The following is a 21,371-nucleotide window of genomic DNA, read 5'->3' on the forward strand; positions in this document are numbered from 1 at the left end:
TAGGGGGGGAGGGAGGCAGGGAGGCTGCAGGGATGGGGGGGAAGCAGAAATGGGGGCTCCTGGGATAGGGGGGAGAGAGGCAGGGAGGCTGCAGGGATGGGGGGAAGCAGAAAAGGGGGCTCCTGGGATGGGGGGAGAGAGGCAGGGAGGCTGCAGGGATGGGGGGAAGCAGAAATGGGGACTCTTGGGATAGGGGGGAGGCAGGGAGGCTCCTGGGGGGAGGCAGGGAGGCAGGGAGATTCCTGGGATAGAGGGAGGCTGCAGGGAGGGGGGAAGCAGAGAAGGGGGCTCCTGGGTTAGGGAGGATGGAGGGAGGGAGGCTGCAGGGATGGGGGGAAGCAGACATGGAGGCTCCTGGGATAGGGGGGAGGGAGGCAGGGAGGCTGCAGGGATGGGGGGGAAGCAGAAATGGGGGCTCCTGGGATAGGGGGGAGAGAGGCAGGGAGGCTGCAGGGATGCGGGGGAAGCAGAAATGGGGGCCCCTGGGATGGGGGGAGAGAGGCAGGGAGGCTGCAGGGATGGGGGGAAGCAGAAATGGGGACCCCTGGGTTAGGGGGGAGGCAGGGAGGCTCCTGGGGGGAGGCAGGGAGGCAGGGAGATTCCTGGGATAGAGGGAGGCTGCAGGGAGGGGGGAAGCAGAGAAGGGGGCTCCTGGGATAGGGAGGAGGGAGGGAGGGAGGGAGGCCGCAGGGATGGGGGGAAGCAGAAATGGGGGCTCCTGGGATGGGGGAGAGAGGCAAGGAGGCTACAGGGATGGGGGAAGCAGAAATGGGGGCTCTTGGGATGGAGGGAGAGAGGCAGGGAGGCTGCAAGGATGGGGGGAAGCAGAAAAGGGGGCTCCTGGGATGGGGGGAGGGAGGCAGGGAGGCTGCAGGGAGCAGGGAAGCAGAAATGGGGGCTCCTGGGATAGGGGGCAGAGAGAGGCAGGGAAGCTGCAGGATGGGAGAAGCAGAAAAGGGGGCTCCTGGGATAGGGGAGAGGGAGGCAGGGAGGCTGCAGGGATGCGGGGGATGCAGAAATGGGGGCTCCTGGGATGGGGGGAGAGAGGCAGGGAGGCTTCAGGGATGCGGGGGAAGCAGAAATGGGGGCTCCTGGGATGGGGGGAGAGACAGGCAGGGAAGCTGCACGGATGGGGGGAACCAGAAAAGAGGGCTCCTGGGATATTTATTTATTTATGATAGCATTTATTAAGCACTTACTATGTGCAAAGCACTGTTCTAAGCGCTGGGGAGGTTACAGGGTGATCAAGTTGTCCCACGGGGGGCTCACGGTCAATCCCCATTTTCCAGATGAGGTAACTGAGGCCCAGAGAAGTGAAGTGACTTGCCCAAAGTCACACAGTGACAAGGTGATCGGGTTGTCCCACGTGGGGCTCACAGTCTTAATCCCCATTTTCCAGATGAGGTAACTGAGGCACAGAGAAGTGAAGCGACTTGCCCAAAGACACACAGCTGACAAGTGGCGGAACCGGGATAGGGGATAGGGGGGCGAGAGAGGCAGGGATGCGGGGGAAGCAGAAATGGGGGCTCCTGGGATGTGGGAAGAGAGGCAGGGAGGCTGCAGGGATGGGGGAAGCAGAAATGGGGGTCCTGGGATAAGGTGGAGGCAGAGAGGCTGCAGGAAGGGGGGAGGAAGGAAGGGAGGCTCCTGGGATGGGGGAGGCATGGGAAGCTGCAGGGGAGGAGGAAGGCAGGGAGGCTGCTGGGATGGGGGGAAGATAGGGGGATGCAGGGAGGCTGCAGGCCGGGGGGAGGGAGGCAGGGAGATTCCTGGGATAGAGCGAGGCTGCAGGGAAGGGGGAAGCAGAAATGGGGGCTCCTGGGATGGGGGGAGGCAGGAATGGGGGCTGCAGGGGGCGGGGGGAGATAGGCCGGGGGGCTGCAGGGTGCCCCTCTCAGCCTGGTGGCCTCCCCAGACGGACTCCCAAGTGGGACATGGATTGGGTCCAACTACTCTTTCACCCAGTACTGTTTCTTATTTAGACTGTGAGCCCCCATCCAACCCGAGCGTCTTCTATCGACTCTGGCACTGATTGCAGGGCTTGGCACAGAGTAAGTGCTTAATGGTTACCACGATGATTCCTATTATTGTGATGATGATTCTCTAAAGTGTTCAAGCAGTTCATTCAGCTTGAAAAAATTGCCGGGAAAAAAATGTATTGAACACAGGCTACCGTTTCTCAGCGTTGGCACAGAGGGCACCAGGCGTAATTAAAAAGGGGGCTGCGGTCAGATGACAGTAACCCACCCAGGGATTCAAAATAGGCCAAGGGCACAGAAATCAGCTCATTTTATGACAACGCAATAGGGCTTAAGTTTCACAAATAGGTTTAAAAGTCCGTTTGGTTCCATGTGACCTTGCAGAAAAAAAGTATATCTTCGACTTGCACTCACACTGCCAAATCCCTTCTAAATACCAATTTTTTTGTACTTCAGTAGGGAGAGCCTCACTCAGCAACAGTGTCAGAGTGGATCCAGGCAACAGAAGGACAAATAAGCAGGGTAAGACGTGTCTCTTTTAATCTTCTACTGGCTTGACCCAGAAAAGATGGCTCTGGGGAAAATGTGCCTTCCTCACACTTGGATCCCTGGCTAATAATAATAATAATAATAATAATAATGTGAGCCCACTGTTGGGTAGGGACCGTCTCTATATGTTGCCAACTTGTACTTCCCAAGCGCAAAGTACAGTGCTCTGCACACAGTAAGCGCTCAATAAATACAATTGAATGAATGAATAATGGCATTTATTAAGCACTTACTATGTGCAAAGCACCGTTCTAAGCGCTGGGGAGGTTACAAGGTGATCAGGTTGGCTCACAGTCTTAATCCCCATTTTACAGATGAGGGAACTGAGGCACAGAGAAGTTAAGTGACTTGCCCAAAGTCACCCAGCTGACAATTGGCAGAACCGGGATTTGAACCCATGACCTCTGACTCCAAAGCCCATGCTCCTTCCACTGAGCCAGGCTGGGTGCGTAGGTTGAGTTTTTCATTTTTTAGGTTGGGAAAGTACAGTACAACAATAGAGAGTGACAATCTCTGCCCAGGGAACACGTCTGTCAACTCTATTGTATTGTACTCTTTCAAGCGCTTAGTACAATGCTCTGCACACAGTAAGCCCTCAGTAAATACCACTGATTGCTAGTCAGGGGTGGCTTCTCAGTTAGACAGTTGCCCCATAGGAATGTCCTTCTCGTGATGCTCCATGAGCCCACTGTTGAGTAGGGACCGTCTCTATATGTTGCCAACTTGTACTTCCCAAGCGCTTAGTACAGTGCTCCGCACACAGTAAGCACTCAATAAATACGATTGAATGAATGAATGAATGCCCCTGGAAGTGACTACCTTGGCTAACGTCTGCCCTGCTCTGATGCTCCTCCCATTTTCTGGCTCTCCTCTGCCTAGCTGCACAAGGGACATTGGTGTATTTTGTTGTGGCATTATTTGTTTTGTTTTGGCTTTTCCCCTAGTTTTTGCAAGAACGTGTAAAAGCCCTAATCAATCAGTAAAGGGTATAATTCATTCAGTCATTTTTATTGAGTGCCTACCGAATGCAAAGCACCATACTACACGCTTGGAAGGGTACATTATAACAATAAACGGTCCCATTCTCCGCTTACAGCAAGCTTACAGTCTAGAGGTGTGGGGAGGTAGGAAATAAGTCAGGGAAGAAGGGTACAGGTATTCATTAGTTCAGTTCATATTTATTGAGCGCTTACTGTGTGCAGAGCACTGTACTAAGCGCTCGGGAAGTACAAATTGGCAACACCCTGACCTTGACTAAGCCACTTGGAATTTCACACTCAGCAGTGGTTGTGAATTGGGTGAGGGCACAGTGGTTTCTGCTGCTGTTTGGGTGTCCGAGATGCTGCTCCAAGGCTCCGGGGTAGGAAGGCCATTGTTCCCATTTTATCCCAGACATTCCAGTATTTGTAGAGAAACAGCATGGCATAGTCTACTTGTCTACTTTTTTCACTTCTCCGGGCCTCAGTTACCTCATCTGTAAAATGGAGATCGAGACTGTGAGCCCCATGTGGGACAGGGACTGTGTCCAACCCGATTTGCCTGTATCCACCCCAGTGCTTAGTACAGTGCCTGGCACATGGTAAGTGCTTAACAAATAGCATTATTATTGTTATTGTTATTATTATTATCATTTGGAAACAAAACACTCAGCCTCAGCTCCTGGCTTAGTTGCATAGCTCCCAGGTGGACCCCATGTTCAGAGGAACCTGGGATGAGAATGCGTCTGTTTATTTTTATAGTGTACTCTCCCAAGCGCTTAGTATGATGCTCTGCACATAGTAAGCACTCAATAAATGTGATTGATTGATTGAGTGTGGATGGCTCAGGGAAGCCCATTACTTCTGCTGCAAAAACAGCTCAAAAGCATCCAGCCGACTGTCATTCATTGTCGTATTTATTGAGCGCAGAGCACTGTACTAAGCACTTGGGAGAATACAACAGCAAACACACTCCCTCAGCCCAAATGGCAATGGGCTACAGAAGGAGCCCGACTCTATTTTCCAGGCTGTAGTTTGAAAATGTGCATTTTCTCTGGCAACGCTGCCACTGAGGGTATCATCCCAGAAGGGATGAGGTAAATTGAACAGCCTGATCTCAGAGCGAGAGCCCTGAAAAAAATAACTGGGATTAAAGTTAAATAGTCCCTTGGGGAACAGACTCTAAAAGGAGAGTGTTTCATCAGGGATGGCTGGGAAGCAGCATGGCTCGGTGGAAAGAGCACGGCCTTGGGAGTCAGAGGTCATTGGTTCAAATCCCGGCTCCGCCACTTGTCAGCTGTGTGACTTTGGGCAAGTCGCTTAACTTCTCTGTGCCTCAGTTACCTCATCTGTAAAATGGGGATTAAGACTGAGACAACCTGATCACCTTGTAAACTTCCCAGTGCTTAGAACAGTGCTTTGCACATAGTAAGCGCTTAATAAATGCCTTTATTATTATTATTATTCTATTCAGTGTGCTTTCTCGATGGTTTTATATTTTTAGTTTGAACCAGAAAATGGGATTATGTGATCGCCATGCTCCATCTGCTGGGAAATAGGCCAACTAGCTGCACACCAGTAAATTCAGTCTTCTTTTTCCAGCCTGCAAACACATTTCTCTATCTTCTGTAGGCAGGAAACTGTGCAACTGCAGTGAGTTCAGCTTTTTGAAGGGTGGTAATATAGAGCTGAACTCAAAAGCAGCATAACCTAGTGAAGAGATCGTGGGCTTGGGAGTCAAAGGACCTGGGTTCTAATCCTAGTACGGCCAATTGCCCGCTGGGTGACCCTGGGGAAGGCCATTCATTCATTCATTCAGTCATCATCATCATCATCAATCGTATTTATTGAGCGCTTACTATGTGCAGAGCACTGTACTAAGCGCTTGGGTAGTACAGATTGGCAACATATAGAGGCAGTCCCTACCCAACAGTGGGCTCACAGTCTAAAAGGGGGAAACAGAACAAAACCAAACATACTAACAAAATAAAATAAATAGAATAGATATGTACAAATAAAATAAATAGAGTAAAAAATATGTACAAACATATATACATATATACAGGTGCTGTGGGGAAGGGAAGGAGGTAAGATGGGGGGGATGGAGAGGGGGACGAGGGGGAGAGGAAGGAAGGGGCTCAGTTGTATTTATTGCGCTTACTGTGTGCAGAGCACTATACTAAGTGCTTGGGAAGTACAAATCGGCATCATATAGAGACGGTCCCTACCCAACAGTGGGCTCACAGTCTAGAAGGGGGAGACAGACAACAAAACAAAACAAGTAGACAGGTGTCAATACCATCAGAATAAATAGAATTAGAGCTATATACACATCATTAACAATACAAATAGAGTAATAAGTACATACAAATATACACAAGTGCTGTGGGAACGGGGGCGATAGGGAGGAGAGGAGGAGTGGGGGGCTCAGTCTGGGAAGGCCTCCTAGAGGAGGTGAGCTCTCAGTAGGGCTTTGATGGGGGGAATCTGTGCTAGTTTGGTGGATTTGAAGACAGAGGCATTCCCGGCCAGAGGTAGGACATGGGCCAGGGGTCGATGGCGGGACAGGCGAGAATGAGGCGCAGTCAGGAGGTTAGCGGCAGCAGAGGAGCGGAGGGTGCAGGCTGGGCTGGAGAAGGAGAGAAGGGGGGTGAGGTAGGAGGGGGCGAGGTGATGGACAGCCTTGAAGCCCAGGGTGAGGGGTTTATGCTTGATTTGAAGGTTGACAGGCGACCACTGGAGATTTTTGAGGAGGGGAGTGACACGCCCAGACCGTTTCTGTACAAAGATAATCAGGGCATCAGAGTGAAGTTTAGACTGAAGCGGGGAGAGACAGGAGGCTGGGAGATCAGAGAGGGGGCTGATGCAGTAATCCAGTCGGGATAGGATGAGAGATTGATCCAGCAAGGTAGCGGTTTGGATGGGGAGGAAAGGGCGGATCTTGGCGATGTTGTGGAGGTGAGACTGGCAGGTTTTGGTGACGGATTGGATGTGTGGGGTGGACTAGAGAGCGGAGTCGAGGATGACACCAAGGTTGCGGGCTCGTGAGACGGGAAGGATGGTAGTGCCGTCTACGGTGACGAGAAAGTCAGGGAGAGGACAGGGTTTGCTTCTCTGTGCCTCAGTTGCCTCGCCCGTGAAATGGGGCTGTTCTCTTTCCTGCTTGGATTATAAACCCATGTGGTTTAGGGACTGTGCCCCACCTGATTGACTGGTATGTGCCCCAGTGCTTAGAACAGTGCTCAGCACAAAGTAAGCACTTTATAAATTCCATGCAAAAGTAATTTGCCAGAACAAAATTAATTTAGCGTTAGTGCAGTAATCTGACTCTTCTGCTTTGTAGTGATTTTCCTCAGTGGCTCTCCAACGTATTGGTGACATTACGGTCTCAGTATGTTTCCATCTATGACAGCACTCTGCATGCAGTGCTCCATGAATGCCATAGATTCATTTGTGCAATTTTCTTTTAATTGGGAAAATTAGCCCGGCTTTACAAATCTGTAAGGCATATTTGTACTTTCTAATGTATGAAAACAGTTCTCTGGGCTGGGATCATAATAAGCAGCATGGCCTAGTGAATAGAGCCTGGACCTGGGAAGGACCGGGGTTCTAATCCAACCTCTACTTGTCTGCTGCTGTGTGAACTTGGGCAAATCACTTCACTTCTCTGCGCCTCACTTGGCTCATCTTAAAAATCGTGATTTAGACTTCGAGCCCCATGTGGGACGTGGACTCGTTCAAAACGAATACCATTTTTAAGACAAAGGGATCTTGTACCTTTATTGTGATCTCCCTACATTCAATAGACACTCAGCAAATACTGCGGATTGATATTGCTTTCACCTGCTACCCATGTGGTTCTGTTATCCATTTTTTCTGACTCTTTTTTATGTAGCTATGTAGTAAAGGGAAACTCTAATGTGTTTTTGAAAATCAGCCAATGTAAAATCTGCACATGAACATTCTCTTTACGATTGTGTTTTCAGGCCTTTCAAGATCCATGTTCTGTTTGCGTTTTCCTGCACTGCCAGTATGGAATTGAACACCCCCAATCAAAGTCATTTGAAACTTAGTAAAATGGAGAAGAAATTCCTGAGGAAGCAGGCCAAAGCCAGAAACACTTTGTTGCGACATGAAGGCATCGAGAGCGTTTCTCACGTCACCCAGGTTTTTTTGAAATTATTTATTATCATTTGAATATTACATACACTATTACAGTCTAACCTATGTGAGTTAGACTGTATTACACTATTACACTACATTACATACACTATTACAGTCTAACCTATTACAGTGTAACTTAACCTAACACTAACCTTTGTGAACCTACTGGATATGTGAAGGGAAAAAGAAGGAATCTAATGATCTAGCCATGGCCTGGGTAAACATGAGGTAAAATGATGACACCAGTTTGGATTTGCTAACCTAATAGGCGGACTCCTTCCTGTACCTTCAGTCTTGTAGAACTGAGCTCTCATCCGGGTGGTTTTTGAGAGCGGGAGGAAGCTGTGACTAAGGAATTTGGACCCGAAGGTATGTTAGAATCATTTTTCCTCCTAAAATGGGACTTCCTCTTAGTTTAAGAGGAATGCTCACAAAACAAGATGTTCATCGAAAGAACGAATGGCCTAAGAAGGGGAGTAAGCTAGAAAGATCTGAGGTCACGGTGTACATTCAGCAGGCTTTCACTAGATCTTAAGCATTTTGAGGGCAGGGATTGAGTCTCCTGACTCTCCCCAGGGCTCAGAGGAATCCAAGCGAGAGGTATTATAAAACACACATTTCCCATATTTAAAGCTCCTTTTAATCATTCATTCAACCAGTAGTACTTACTGAGCACTTACGTATGTACAGCATTGTACACATTAACAAATACCAAAATTATTATTATTACTAAACGCTTGGTAGAGTTCAATACATGGTAGACATGTTCCCTGCCCACCAAGAGCTTACAGTCTAAAGTGAGAGACAGACATTAAAATAAATTACGGAGAGGTACCCAAGTGCTTTCAGGCTGAAGGTGAGTGAATATCAAGCACTTAGAGGATACAGATCCAAATGCATAGATGATCGAAATGCGATTGAATACCTAGATGATCCAGAAGGGATGGAGAGGTGGGGAAGTGAGCGTTTAGTCAGGGAGGCCTCGTGGAGGAGATGTGACTTTAATAAGACTTTGATGGTGGGGAGAGTGATGATTGGTCATGTGTGAAGGGAGAAGAGAGTTCCAGGGCAAAGGAAGGGTGTGAATATGAGGCTGGCAACGAGATGGAGGTAATAATAATAATAATAATAATAATAATAATAATAATAATAATGATGATGGTATTTGTTAAGTGCTTACTATGTGCTGGGCACTGTTCTAAGCACTGGGGTAATACAGGGCAATCAGGTTGCCCCACGTGGGGCTCACAGCCTCAATCCCCATTTTACAGATGAGGGAACTGAGGCCCAGAGAAATTGACTTGCCCAAAGTCACACAGCTGACAAGTGGCAGAGCCGGAATGTGAACCCATGACCTCTGACTCCAAAGCCCAGGCTCTTTCTACTGTTGAGCGCTTACTATGTGCCAGACACTGTACTAAACACCGGGGTGGATACAAGCAAATCCCTGTCCCCCAAAGAGCTCACAGTCTTAATCCCCGTTTTACAGATGAGGTAACCGAGGTCCAGAGAAGTGAAGTGATGTGTCCACGGCCACAGGGCAGTGAGAACACAAGCTGTGTTTTGCATTCAGATATTAATTGTTTATGTCTTGAAGTATCAAGTTGTTTGATTTGTGAATATTTTACGGGATATCAATTCAAATAGTGACCAATTAGGGTTAATCGTTCATTTTATCCTTTACATCGTTGGGCATGGATGAGAGACATTTACAGGTAAACATCTTTGTTGATAATATCACTTTCTTCATTAGAGCTTGGTTGTTGCCAACGGAGGACTCGGCAATGGTGTCAGAAGGAACCAACTCCTTAGGATATTAGAGAAATGTGGATCCGTGGAAGCTCTCTTAATGCCGCCAAACAAACCCTACTCGTTTGTGACATATGGAGCCAGGGAAGAATCCAAAACAGCCTATGATACCCTTAATGGGCAGGAGATGGTGGATGATTTTGGACAGAACATCACCCTGTATTTGAACTATGTGGAAAAAGGTACCGATTTCTCACTATTTGTGATTCAGTTGGTTTTATTGGTGCGTGGCCTTAGCCCTTGATGATCTTCTTTATGCCAAAAATGGCTGTGGGATTTTTGTGCTTCTGAAATGGAGACAGAGGGGAATAAATCAACCAGTTCTGGTATACCTCGGCTTTGTTCACCAAATCCGTTCATTTGGCTCTGCTCGCTGACAGCGCATTCCATTCAGTGACTATTTATCGAGTGTCCACAGACTTCAAGGGGCTCTTATTTTGAGCAAATGGCTCTCATTTGTGTTTTAAGGGGCTCATTTTTATGGAATTAGTTTCGGAATAACAATTCATTTTCCACTGGTCATTTCTGCCAGAAATATTTCCAAAGAATTATTCTCCTATTCCTCTGTTCCCCTCCAAGGACTTGTGGGGGCATATTACTACAATTTCTGAAGTCCCGTTGATTTTGTAAGCATAGATTCTAATCATATTTCACTATTCTTGAGGCCCCAACCAGTCTTGAATGAATGTCTGAAGCCACTTGAAAGATAAAATGAGGCAGTTTATTCCTTGTACTGATACTGACATTTTCTTAGATTTACTTATTACTTGGCAGATATTTTTCTTGATAAACAACAGGTCCTATAGCTAGTGGTGCCCAAGTATGAAGTTCCTAGGAAAATTAAAAATTCCTGTATGAAATTACTGAGAAATATTTGGCCCTGCTTCAGAGGACAAATTATAGGCAACTTTTGAAAGTTTGAGTAGTTTTGTTTCCCCAGTGAGATTAGAAAAGTGCTCCAATCCTTTTCAAATTAATTTACAACTAAATCCTCTCTGATACCACTTCTGTGTATTCTGCTCTCTCAATTGCTTAGTCCAACACTGTGCACACAATAAGCATTCAGTGAATACCATTGATTGATTGATTGATACTGTTTCACTGGATTCAATATGTTCAATATTCAGTATGAGTCAACATTCAATGTGTTTCTGATTTATTAGTCTTTTGCCTATTTCCTGTGTGAAAGACTACCTTGTGTCCCAATTATAATTGGTTTTTCTGAGTTGGGTTATTTTGTTTTTCTGTCTCCAGTATATTGGAAAGATCAGGGGCCTCCTGCATTTCCTCCAGGCCTCTTGATAGTTGAAGAAGTTGTCTCTCCCGAGGAGGAGAAAATGTTACTGGAAGGGATTGATTGGGCTGAAGATGCAGTCAATCAAAATGGTAAGTGAAAAAGTCACGAGCTTCATTGGTGGGCTGATCCAACAAAATGGTTCATATTTGTTTTTGTTTCCTCATGTGTACCTTCAGAAAATAAACCAACCGCCCAACGGTGATTTCAGATGCTTGCCAGTGTGGAAAAATTATCACTTAAATTCAGTCTCACACTGCAGTAATTTAGTAGGAGCTGCTTGGTGATATTACGTGAAATTTTGTCATTAGTTGGTTTGAATGAAAATTTACAGAGAATTTTAGGGCACTGTAGCAGTAACTGAAATGCTTCTAGGAAATCTGTTGAATGGATCTTGTCCACTTTGTTAGCTATCTGAGTGATATGTGCATTTATCATTTATGTAGTCACTTGGTAAAATCTTAATGATGGCAGTTTTAGAGTTGAATGACCAATGAATATAAAAATAGTGAAATGAGCTTTGAAAACAAAGGAGGTGGTTTCTAAATAATGCCTGTTCCTAATGCTTATCCTTGGAAAGAGTTAACTCTAATCACTTGACACAGATTCAATAGCTTTTTAAAGAGTTCACTGTATTTACTTGTTTTTCCTTTCAGCAGCTCAGAAATCCTTAAAGCACCGAAGAGTAAAGCATTATGGATATGAATTTCGCTATGACAATAACAACATAGACAAAGATAAGCCTTTACCTGGAGGTGAGAAACTATTAGAAATACCGGCTGTACAATTCACTCACAAATGCTCGATATGAAATGGGGTTCCAGGGCATCATAACTTGTAGTTGGAGTTCAGTGACATTTCTCTGTGCTTCAAAGTACTTTTTACAGATGAGGTGTTGAAGCAATGGGGCATACCATTTCAAAGTTGGTGGTTCCATTTGAAAGAGCATAAGAAATACCTTCCTGTCCTACCAAGGTAAAGAATCCTATAACGGGTTGCCCAATGGACATCTCTGGAGCTGTTTAAGGAAAGAATAGTTATTGTATTTATTCAGCGTTTACTGAACTGTGCTTGGGAGAGTACAATATAGCAATATAATAGATACATTGCCTGCCCACAACAAGCTTACAGTCTAGAGGACATATACAACTATTCTCCTGCTTGGTCAGAAGGCTGAACCACATAATCTCTTGGAGTCACTTCCAGCTCTTTGATTCCATGATAATAGGGAGATATGTCACGGGATATTTGAATGAAATTCCAAGGGCTGGAATTATTTAAAACTAAACAAAGCCTTCTCACTTTCCTGTGGGACTATGTCTCTGTTTCTCATTTTCACAACCTCATTCAATCGTGTTTATTTACTGAGCGCTTACCATGTGTAAAGCACTGTACTAAGCACTTGGGAGAGCACAAAATAACAGTAAACCCACACATTCTCAACCCACAACGAGCATGCAATCTAGAGGGGAAGACAAACATTAGTATAAATAAATTACAGATATGTACAAAAGTGCCGTGGGGCTGGGAGGAGGGGGGGAATGAATAAAGGGAGCAAGTCAGGGTGACGCAGAAGGGAGTGGGAGAAGAGGAAAGGAGGGCTTAAATCAGGGAAGGTAGTCACATTCATGTATCACAAAAGTGGTGTCAGCCCAACATTGCCTCTTCATCCAGAAGAGAAGTGTTCTGTGATTGGCTTCAGGATTTCCAAAGTAAAGAAATCACAATACTGGAGTGGAGAAAACACTTCAAGAATAAGAGTAGAAAATATTGAGCCACTAATGCTGGGGTTGTTTCCATAACTAAATTTTCAGCTGGTTGAAGTTTGTAATTTTTCCAGTGTTAATGCATTGGGAAAGTTCAGTACAGTTGTACCTCTAGATTTTTTTTCTAGCCAACAAAATCCAATTTAGTCATCTAAAAAGCTTTCTCCCCCTTCATGTAATCTGTGCAGAAGTTGACTAGGTTTTTTATAGAAAAACAATCAAAAGACAGTTTTCTAGGTGTTTTAACCTTGTACTTATAACTGCAGGTCTTCCTGAAATGTGTGGCAGTATTTTGGAGAAGTGTTTGAAACAAGGACACATTAAGATTAGCCCCGATCAGTTGACGGTAAACCAGTACGAACCTGGTCAGGGTAAGTAAAAATGCTTCTACGAAGCCTCCTTAGCCCATTTTTCAATCTTAGGCAGTCTTTAAGGCATCAGTCAATTCATCATTAGTGGTATTTATCGAGTGCTTACAGTGCACAGAGCACTGCACTAAGCACTTGGGAGAATACAATACAACAGAATTTACAGGCCCGTTCCCTGCCCACCAGGAGTTTATGGTCTAAATTACGGACCTGTATACAAATTCTGTAGGACAGAGGGTGGAGCGAATATCAAGTGTTTGAAGGGTAAGATCCAAGGGTAAGGGCAACACAGAAGGGGTAGAGGGAGTAGCAGAAATAATAATGTTACGTGGTTATTTCATTAATTCGATCATATTTATTGAGCGCTTACTGTATGCAGAGCACTGTACTAAGCGCTTGGAAAGTACAATAGAGCAACAGATAGAGACAATCAATCCCTACCCAACAACGGGCTCATAGTCTAGAAGGTATTTACTGTGTGTCAAGCACTGTTCTAAGCACTGGGGTAGATACAAGGTAATGATGTCGAACACAGTCCCTGTCCAGCAAGGGGCTCACAGTCATAATCCCCAATTTACAGGTGAGCTAACTGAGGCCCAGAGAAGTGAAGCGGCATGCCCAAGGTCACACAGCAGCCAAGTGGCGGAGCCAGGACTAGAACCCAGATCCTTCTGATTCCCGGGCCTGTGTTCTATCCACTCGGCCACGCCGTTTCTCTAAACATACCACCTGTAAGGTGTTCTCTGCCTTATGGTTTTTATCCTTGTCTGTGGGAATGGCTGGGATCAATCAATCAATCGTATTTATTGAGCGCTTACTGTGTGCAGAGCACTGTACTGGGATGGTGACAGTCAGTTGCTGACTGGGGCAGTGTCCCTGATTCTTTGGGAGTAAACTTGGGGGCAGAGCCGATGACTAAAATAAAATAAAGTGCTCCCTCAATTGTAATGATAATAAGCTGCTATGATTTTTGCAATGTGAGGTGGGCTAGTAGTTTTAATTGTAACATAGCAGGAAAATTGGAGGCAATAATAATAATAATAGTATTTGTTCAGCACTTGCTGTGTGTCACAGAAATGCAAGAAAGCCAGCCAGCAGCCCTCACTTCTTTAAAAAATGGTAATTGTTGAGCTCTTACTATGTGCCAGGCACTGTTCTAAGCACTGAGGTAGATGCAAGATAATCAGGTAGTACACACTCCCTGTCCCCTTGGGGCTCATAGTCTTAGTCCCCATTTTACAGATGAGGGAACTGAGGTTCAGAAAAGTTAAGTGACTTGTCCAAGGACACACTGCAGAGCTGGGATTAGAACCCAAGTCCTTCTGACTCCCAGGGCCATGCTCTATTCACTAGGCCATGTTACTTCTTTACCCCAGCCCAGTTGCATTTTCCTGCTTCTTCCCTGTGCTGCAAGAGGCAGAAGAAGTTGTAATTAAAATCAGCAGCCTTATTTTTTCATCCTCCAGAAGAACTGTTTGAAGAACCCTCCTGGACATGAATCTGAGGAAGTTAAGCAACTGTAGTTTTGGCTTATTGGGAACGTCCCTCCAAAGAAAGTTTAGCACGGTATGCTCAGAGTCATAAAACTAAGAGCGCCAACCAGCAGACAGGCAAAGATTTCCAGACTATTTTCACACCTGCTTTATATTCTTTGAACTGTAATCCCAAGTACTCAGCACTGTTCTTTGCACACAGCAGACACCCAATAAAGACTACTGATCGATTGGCTAAGAGGATTGGCTATCATGTCTCAAGAACAGTAATTTTTCCACTCACCAAAAAAAAAGGAAACATAATTCCCTGTTATCTGCTCTTCTGTTTCAGGAATACCTCCTCATATCGACACACATTCTGCTTTTGAGGATGAAATAATTTCTCTCAGTTTGGGAGCTGAGGTAAACTTTGCAGTTCTAATTTTTCTGAGTAAATTTTTGGGTGTTAAGTTGCGTCACGTTGGACAGAGCACTTTCCACCTCTCTGTATTAAATACACCTTTGGCTGAGAAGACTGGCCTGAGACCCTCAAGTAGAACATAAGGATGTCACTGAGGTGAACACAATCAGGCAATCCCAAAAGGAAGTTTGTGGGCAGTCCAAACTCAAATCTGAATGAACAAAAGAAAAGAGAGAGCTAGAGGAAGTCAATAATATAGGAGACGCCTCTATAATGCTTGCTTTTGTGAACCGGATCATTTTTGCCACAAGTTTTTTGTCAACCTGCAAGTTTAGAAAACACTCAAAATTGGATTATCCTAGCTGAGCCTGGTTCAGTTGTTCATTCCATCACAAGAGTATGGTTCAAGGTTAGAAAGCTCTGAACATTTTCTATTGGGTTATCTTAGTTCAGTGTGCATCAGTTGTTCATTCCTTCACAGGACTATATTTTGGTTCATCTCTTACTTGGAGAAAATGTCACAGAAAAACAAGCTACCACATAATCCCATCTCTCCACTTCCTAGAAACAGGACTGTGGACTCCCCTTCTTGGCAATAGTCTCCTATCCTGTTGTTTTTTATTTTCTCCCAAGTGGGAAATGATTATAGTTAGCAAGATTCCTTTCCTTCCCTGACTCATTGGAAGTCAGATAACAATTTTGTCTCTGTTCAGACGTAATTTTCTCAGAATTCATTCCGATGCCGAACTTACAATGTACAAATGGTTTGACTTCGATGAAGTCAATTCTCAGTTATCCAGGAGTTAATTATAAGTGGCCAATTTTTCCGCTTGCTCCTCCTTTCCCATTTGATTGTGTGTCTGTTAGCATCTTCACCAGGGAGGGGACTGGCAGGGGAGGGCTGTAATTTTACCAACCCCTAGGAAATGGCCAGAACTCCGCTGAGGTTTCCAGCAGACAAAGCTCTTCATCCCCCAAAGAAGCTTTGGCTGGATTGGGATGGGCTGGGCTGTTAGCATGGAAACAGTAAGGCAGTAGTTCTCAGTTACTGGGCAACCAGAAAAGTTGGATGGCCCACCTATGAATGGTGACTGAATGAGAGCCGGGACCCTTTTAGAACTAGAAATTGTGACTTCTCTAGGGTTCTTAGTACCACATCCTGGCACTGGTTAGGCCCCTTAGGCAGCCTGGAGTCCATCGGAGTCCTCTGGAAGACCCTGAATCAATCAGCCGCATTTTCAATCAATCAGTGGCATATATGATAGTAATTAATAATAACTGTAGTATTTAAGTGCTTACGCTGTGCCAGGCACTGTACTAAACGCTGGGGTGGATACGAGACATTCGGGTTGGACACAGGCCCTGTCCCACGTGGGGCTCCCTGTCTCAGTTCCCATTTTACAGATGAGATAACTGAAGGGCAGAGAAGTGAAGTGACTTGTCCAAGATCACACGGCAGAGAAGTGGTGGAGCGGAATTAGCACTCACGACCTTCTGACTTCCATGCGTGTGCTCCATCCATTACGCCATGCTGTATCCCTATTTATTGAGCATTACCTTTGTGCAGAGCGCTGTTCTAAGCACTTGGGAGAGTACGATATAAAAGTGTCGGTACACACTGTCTCTGTCCACAGCGAGTTTACCATGAACTGCCCAGCTGCTTTGGAGGGCTTCTGAGCTAACCCCTTCAGGGTTGGATGATCATTCAATCAATCAATGGTATTTATTGAGTGCTTACTGTGTGCAGAGCAGTGTGCTAAGCAGTTGGTAAAAAATGGTTTTTAAGTGCCTATTAGGCACTGTCCTAAGCTCTGGGGTAGGTACAAGATAGTCAGGTTGGTCACGATGCTGCTCTCGCTGTATTGTATTCTCACTTGAAAGAGTGCAAAGCAGTAGAGTTGGTAGACATAGTAATAATGGTGATATTTGTTAAGCGCTTACTATGTGCAAAGCACTGTTCTAAGCACTGGGGAGGATACAAGGTGATCAGGTTGTCCCACGTGGGGCTCACAGTCTTAATCCCCATTTTACAGATGAGGTAACTAAGGCACAGAGAAGTGAAGTGACTTGCCCAAAGTCACACAGCTGACAAGCAGCAGAGCTGGGATTTGAACCCATGACCTCTAGAAACCTAGACATGTTTCCTGCCCACAAGGAACTTGTAATCTACAGGGAGAGGCAGGCATACAAATAGATGAGAAGCAGCGTGGCTCAGTGGAAAGAGCCCGGGCTTTGGAGTCAGAGTTCATGGGTTCAAATCCCGGCTCTGCCAATTGTTGGCTGTGTGACTTTGGGCAAGTCACTTAACTTCTCTGTGCCTCAGTTACCTTATCTGTAAAATGGGGATTAAGACTGTGAGCCCCCCATGGGACAACCTGATCACCTTTGAACCTCCCCAGCACTTAGAACAGTGCTTTGCACATAGTAAGTGCTTAATAAATGCCATTATTATTATTATTATTATGGCAGATGGGAGGAAATAATAGAGTGTAAGGGTATTCATTCATTCAGTCATATTTATTGAGCTCTCACTGGGTATAAAGCACTGTTTTAAGTACTTAGGAGAGTACAGTATAACAACAGACACATTCCCTGCCCACAACAAGCTCCCAGTCTAGAGGTATAGACATAAGTGCTGTGCTATGAGGCTGGCTCAGTATCAGAGTGCTTAAAGAGTCAAGGACATAGGGGATGCAGAGGGTTAGGCAGCTAGAGGAAATGAGGGCTTAGTCACAGAAGGCCTCTTGGAGGAGGTGTAGAAGGGGTTCGAAGGTGGAGAGAGGGGTGGACGATCAGATATGAAGAGAGAGGGCATTCCAGGCCAGAGACAGGACATGCCATCTTGGGAAAAGCAGGAGGCAGACAGGGTTTGGGTGGGAAGATAAGGAGTTCTGTTTTGGACATGTTAAGTTTGAGGTGTCGGTGGGACATCCAAGTAGAGTTGTCTTGAGGGCGGATGAAATGCGAGACTACAGAGAGGGAGGGAGATTAGGGCTGGAGATGAAGATTTGGGAATCATCCGCGTAGAGGTGATAGCCATGGGGGTGACTGAGTTCTTCAAGGGAGTGGAGAATAGAAGGGGACTCAGAACTGAACCTTGAGAGAAACAGAGGAGGAACCCGCAAAAGAGACTGAGAATGAGGAGCCAGAGAATTAGGAGGAGAACCAGGAGAAGACAGTGTCAGTGAAGCTGAGGCTGGATAATATTTCCAGGAGTAGGGGATGGTCCGCAGTGTCGAAGGCAGCTGAGAGGTCGAGGAGGATTAGGATGGAGTAGAGGCCATAGGATTTGGCAAGAAGGAGATCATCTGTGACCTTTGTGAGGGCGGATTCTGTGGCGTGAAGGGGACGGAAGCCAGATTGGAGGGGGTCAAGGAGAGAATTGGAGGAGTGGAAATTGAGACAGCAGGCGTAGACAAATTTGCTCAAGGAGCTTGGAGAGGAATGGTAGGAGGGAGTTGGGGCGATAACCCTAGGGAGCTGTGGGGTCATGGGAGAGGTTTTAAAAGATAGGGGAGACTTGAGCATGTTGGATGTATTGGCTGTCAAAAAGAAAACCAGTAATTTGTATTAGAGGAATGGAAATGTCTTGTTATATTAACTTTCTCCATCTGGTGGCTCTCCTAGCATACAGTTTTGATTTTCATGTCAAAAAGAGGGGACACAAGGTAAAAGCCCTGTTTATAACTGAAAGATGTCATGGCGATAAACCTCTGCAATAAATGAGAGCTCTTCTTTATAAAATAGGACTTAGTATGAAAAAAGCTTTGAAAAAAGGCTACCTGAAAGAAAATCTTTGAAGGATTTTGGGGTGATTTGATGCTTAAACTGGTTTAATGATTTTTGGGGGGAGGCATCTGTTGTACAAATAGTTATATGAAAATAAATCAAATATTAAATATTTGCATCTTGTTGCATTTTCCCCCTTGTGCTATCAAACCATCGGAGGGCTTAGTGTATTTATTTATTTATTTATTTATTGTGTGCTTACTGTGTGCAGAGCATTGTACCACGCATCGGGAAAGAGCCTCTCAGGGGGCTTTCAATCTTTGAATAAAGGTGGGGCACAGCAAGAGCAATGAAACAACACAGCAACATTGAAACAGCAGAAGTGACAAGGATGAATAGACAAGTCAGAAAATGAAAACTAAAGGCAGTAGTAGGAGCAGAATTCTAGGCTCCATGTGGTTCATTTACCGCGAATCCATGGTCATGGCCATGGCTATCACAGCCACTAGCCTTTCCCAGGTTAATAATAATAATTACTAATAATTATGGTACTTGTTAAGCACTTACTATGTGCCAAGCACTATTCTAAGCACTGGGGCTCACACTCTTATCCCCATTTTTTTGCAGGTAGGTAACTGAGGCACAGGGAAGTTAAGTGACTTGCCCGAGGTCACACAGCAGATGTGTGGCAGAGCTGGGATTAGACCCGTGCTTTATCCACAAAGCCATGCTGCTTTTCACAAAATTGTATGAGGACTCCTGCTACAGGTGCTCTAAACCTAAGTGAAGAGTAATAATAGTAATAATGGTAGTATTTGTTAAGTGTTTACTACATGCCAAGCACTGTACTAAGCACTAGGGTAGGTAATAATAATAATAATTATGGTATTTGTTAAGCATTTACTCTGTGCCAGACACTGTCCTAAGCCCTGGGGTAGGTACAAGATCGATGGGTTGGACACAGTCTCTGTCCCATATAGAGCTCACCGTTTTAATCCCCATTTTACAGCTAGGGGAACTGAGGCGCAGAGAAGTGAAGTGATTTGCCCAAGGTCACACAGCAGACATGTGTGTGACTCTTTCCACTAGGCCACACAACTTCACGCAAGAGTGAGCTCTTCCTAAAGCATCATTGACAACTTAGCAAGGGCTTAGTAACAGTGCCCTGCCCATGGTAAGCACCCAATAAATACCATTGATTGATTGATTGATTGACTTGGCAGTGACAGCAAGAGCCGAGAGAGCGAGATCTCTGCAGACAGTGGCCACTTTGATCACTGTGGGTGTGAATTCAGTGAACACCGTTCTAGAGACAGTTCGTTATCCCAAAGAATGAGCTGTGACACCCAGTATGTAGTTTGTCAATAATAATAGTAATAATTATGGTACTTGTTAAATGCTTGCTAAGTGCCAAGCACTGTCCTAAGCACCAAGGTAGATCCAAGTTCATCAGGTTGGACACAGACCATGTCCCACATGGGGCTCATAGTCTTAATCCCCATTTTACAGATGAGGTGACTGAGGCCCAGAGAGGTGAAGTGGCTTGCCCAAGGTCGCACAGCAGACAAGTGGCGGAGCAGGGATTAGAATCCAGGTCCTTCTATCTCCCAGGCCTGGGCTCTATCCACTAAGCCACGCAGTTTCTCATTATCAAGAAATGGTAAGCGTCTCATTAGAATATAATTCAGGTCGGAGGGGAAGCCCTGGCCTTGAATGATTGAATGATTGAATGATTGAATGATTTTGGCTTGGATTTCTGGAGCAGGGCCTTCGATTCTGAGTAGCCCACAAGCCGCGGATCTCTTTCGGCATCTCCAGCCAACCCGGAGCTGCCGTCTCACTTTGGAATTTTCTGGGTTGTTCCTGTAGTGTTCATATTCCTGGTTTTTGAAGGCCAACAGGGAGGAGAGAGAACATAACCTTTCCCAGGAACTCCCTTTGAACAGCGGGAAGGTAGTAATAGTACTAAGATAATCATGGTATTTGTTAAGCATTTACTATGTGTCAGGCATTGTTCTGAGCACTGGGGTAGATATCAGCTAATCAGGTTGGACACAGTCTGTGTCCCACGTGGGAGTCTTACTCCCTGTTTTACAGATGAGGGAACCGAGGCGAAGAGAAGTGAAGTGACATGTCCAAGGTCACCTGGCAGACAGGTGGTGGAGCCGGAATTAGATCCCAGGTTCTTCTGAACCCCAGCCCCGTGTTCTATCCACCAGACCATGCTGCTTCCCAGGAATAATAGCTGTAATAATAATGATAATAATAGACTCCTTATTCTTTGTATGGTGCTTTTTAATTTTTCCAAAGTGCTTTCCCGTTGGATATTTCATTCTGTCCTCATAGGCACAGAGAAGTGAAATGACTTGTCCAAGGTCACACAGCAGACAAGTGGTGGAGCAAGGTTTAGAACCCAGGTCCTTCTGACTCCTAGGCCCATATTCTATCCATAGGTCATGCTGCTTCCCAGCAGTAATAGTTGTAATAATAACAATAATAATTGTTATTTTTATCCATATATTTTATATGTATATATGTTTGTAGAGATTTATCACTCTATTTATTTTACCTGTACATATTTACCATTCTATTTATTTTGTTAATCATGTGCATTCAGCTTTACTTCTATTTATTCTGATGACTTGACACCTGTCCACTTGTTTTGTTTTGATGTCTGTCTCCCCCTTCTAGACTGTGAGCCCATTGTGGGGTAGGGACCGTCTCTAAATGTTGCCGACTTGTACTTCCCAAGCGCTTGGTACAGTGCTCTGCACACAGTAAGCGCTCAATAAATACAATTGAATGAATGAATGAATAATAATAATAGACTCCTTATTCTTTGT

General features: G+C 45.3%; 1 protein-coding gene across 2 annotated transcripts in view; it reads left to right on the forward strand.

Moving 5' to 3' along the window:
- The window catches only part of ALKBH8 (alkB homolog 8, tRNA methyltransferase), a 60,689-nt gene that overhangs the window by 14,795 nt on the left and 24,523 nt on the right, over positions 1-21,371 (forward strand). Inside the window, exons 1-8 of one of the 2 annotated variants that reach the window (XM_038761825.1) lie at positions 1,989-2,051; positions 2,436-2,501; positions 7,492-7,672; positions 9,423-9,660; positions 10,733-10,864; positions 11,432-11,527; positions 12,805-12,909; positions 14,731-14,801. In XM_038761825.1, the coding sequence (XP_038617753.1) occupies positions 7,538-7,672; positions 9,423-9,660; positions 10,733-10,864; positions 11,432-11,527; positions 12,805-12,909; positions 14,731-14,801 (777 nt within the window). In that variant the 5' untranslated portion in view covers positions 1,989-2,051; positions 2,436-2,501; positions 7,492-7,537. Of the gene's footprint in view, positions 1-1,988; positions 2,052-2,435; positions 2,502-7,491; positions 7,673-9,422; positions 9,661-10,732; positions 10,865-11,431; positions 11,528-12,804; positions 12,910-14,730; positions 14,802-21,371 lie in introns of those variants that run through there. The other variant, XM_038761826.1, reaches the window with a different exon arrangement.

This window comes from Tachyglossus aculeatus, chromosome 20 (assembly GCF_015852505.1).
Source record: "Tachyglossus aculeatus isolate mTacAcu1 chromosome 20, mTacAcu1.pri, whole genome shotgun sequence".
Lineage (NCBI taxonomy): Eukaryota > Metazoa > Chordata > Mammalia > Monotremata > Tachyglossidae > Tachyglossus > Tachyglossus aculeatus.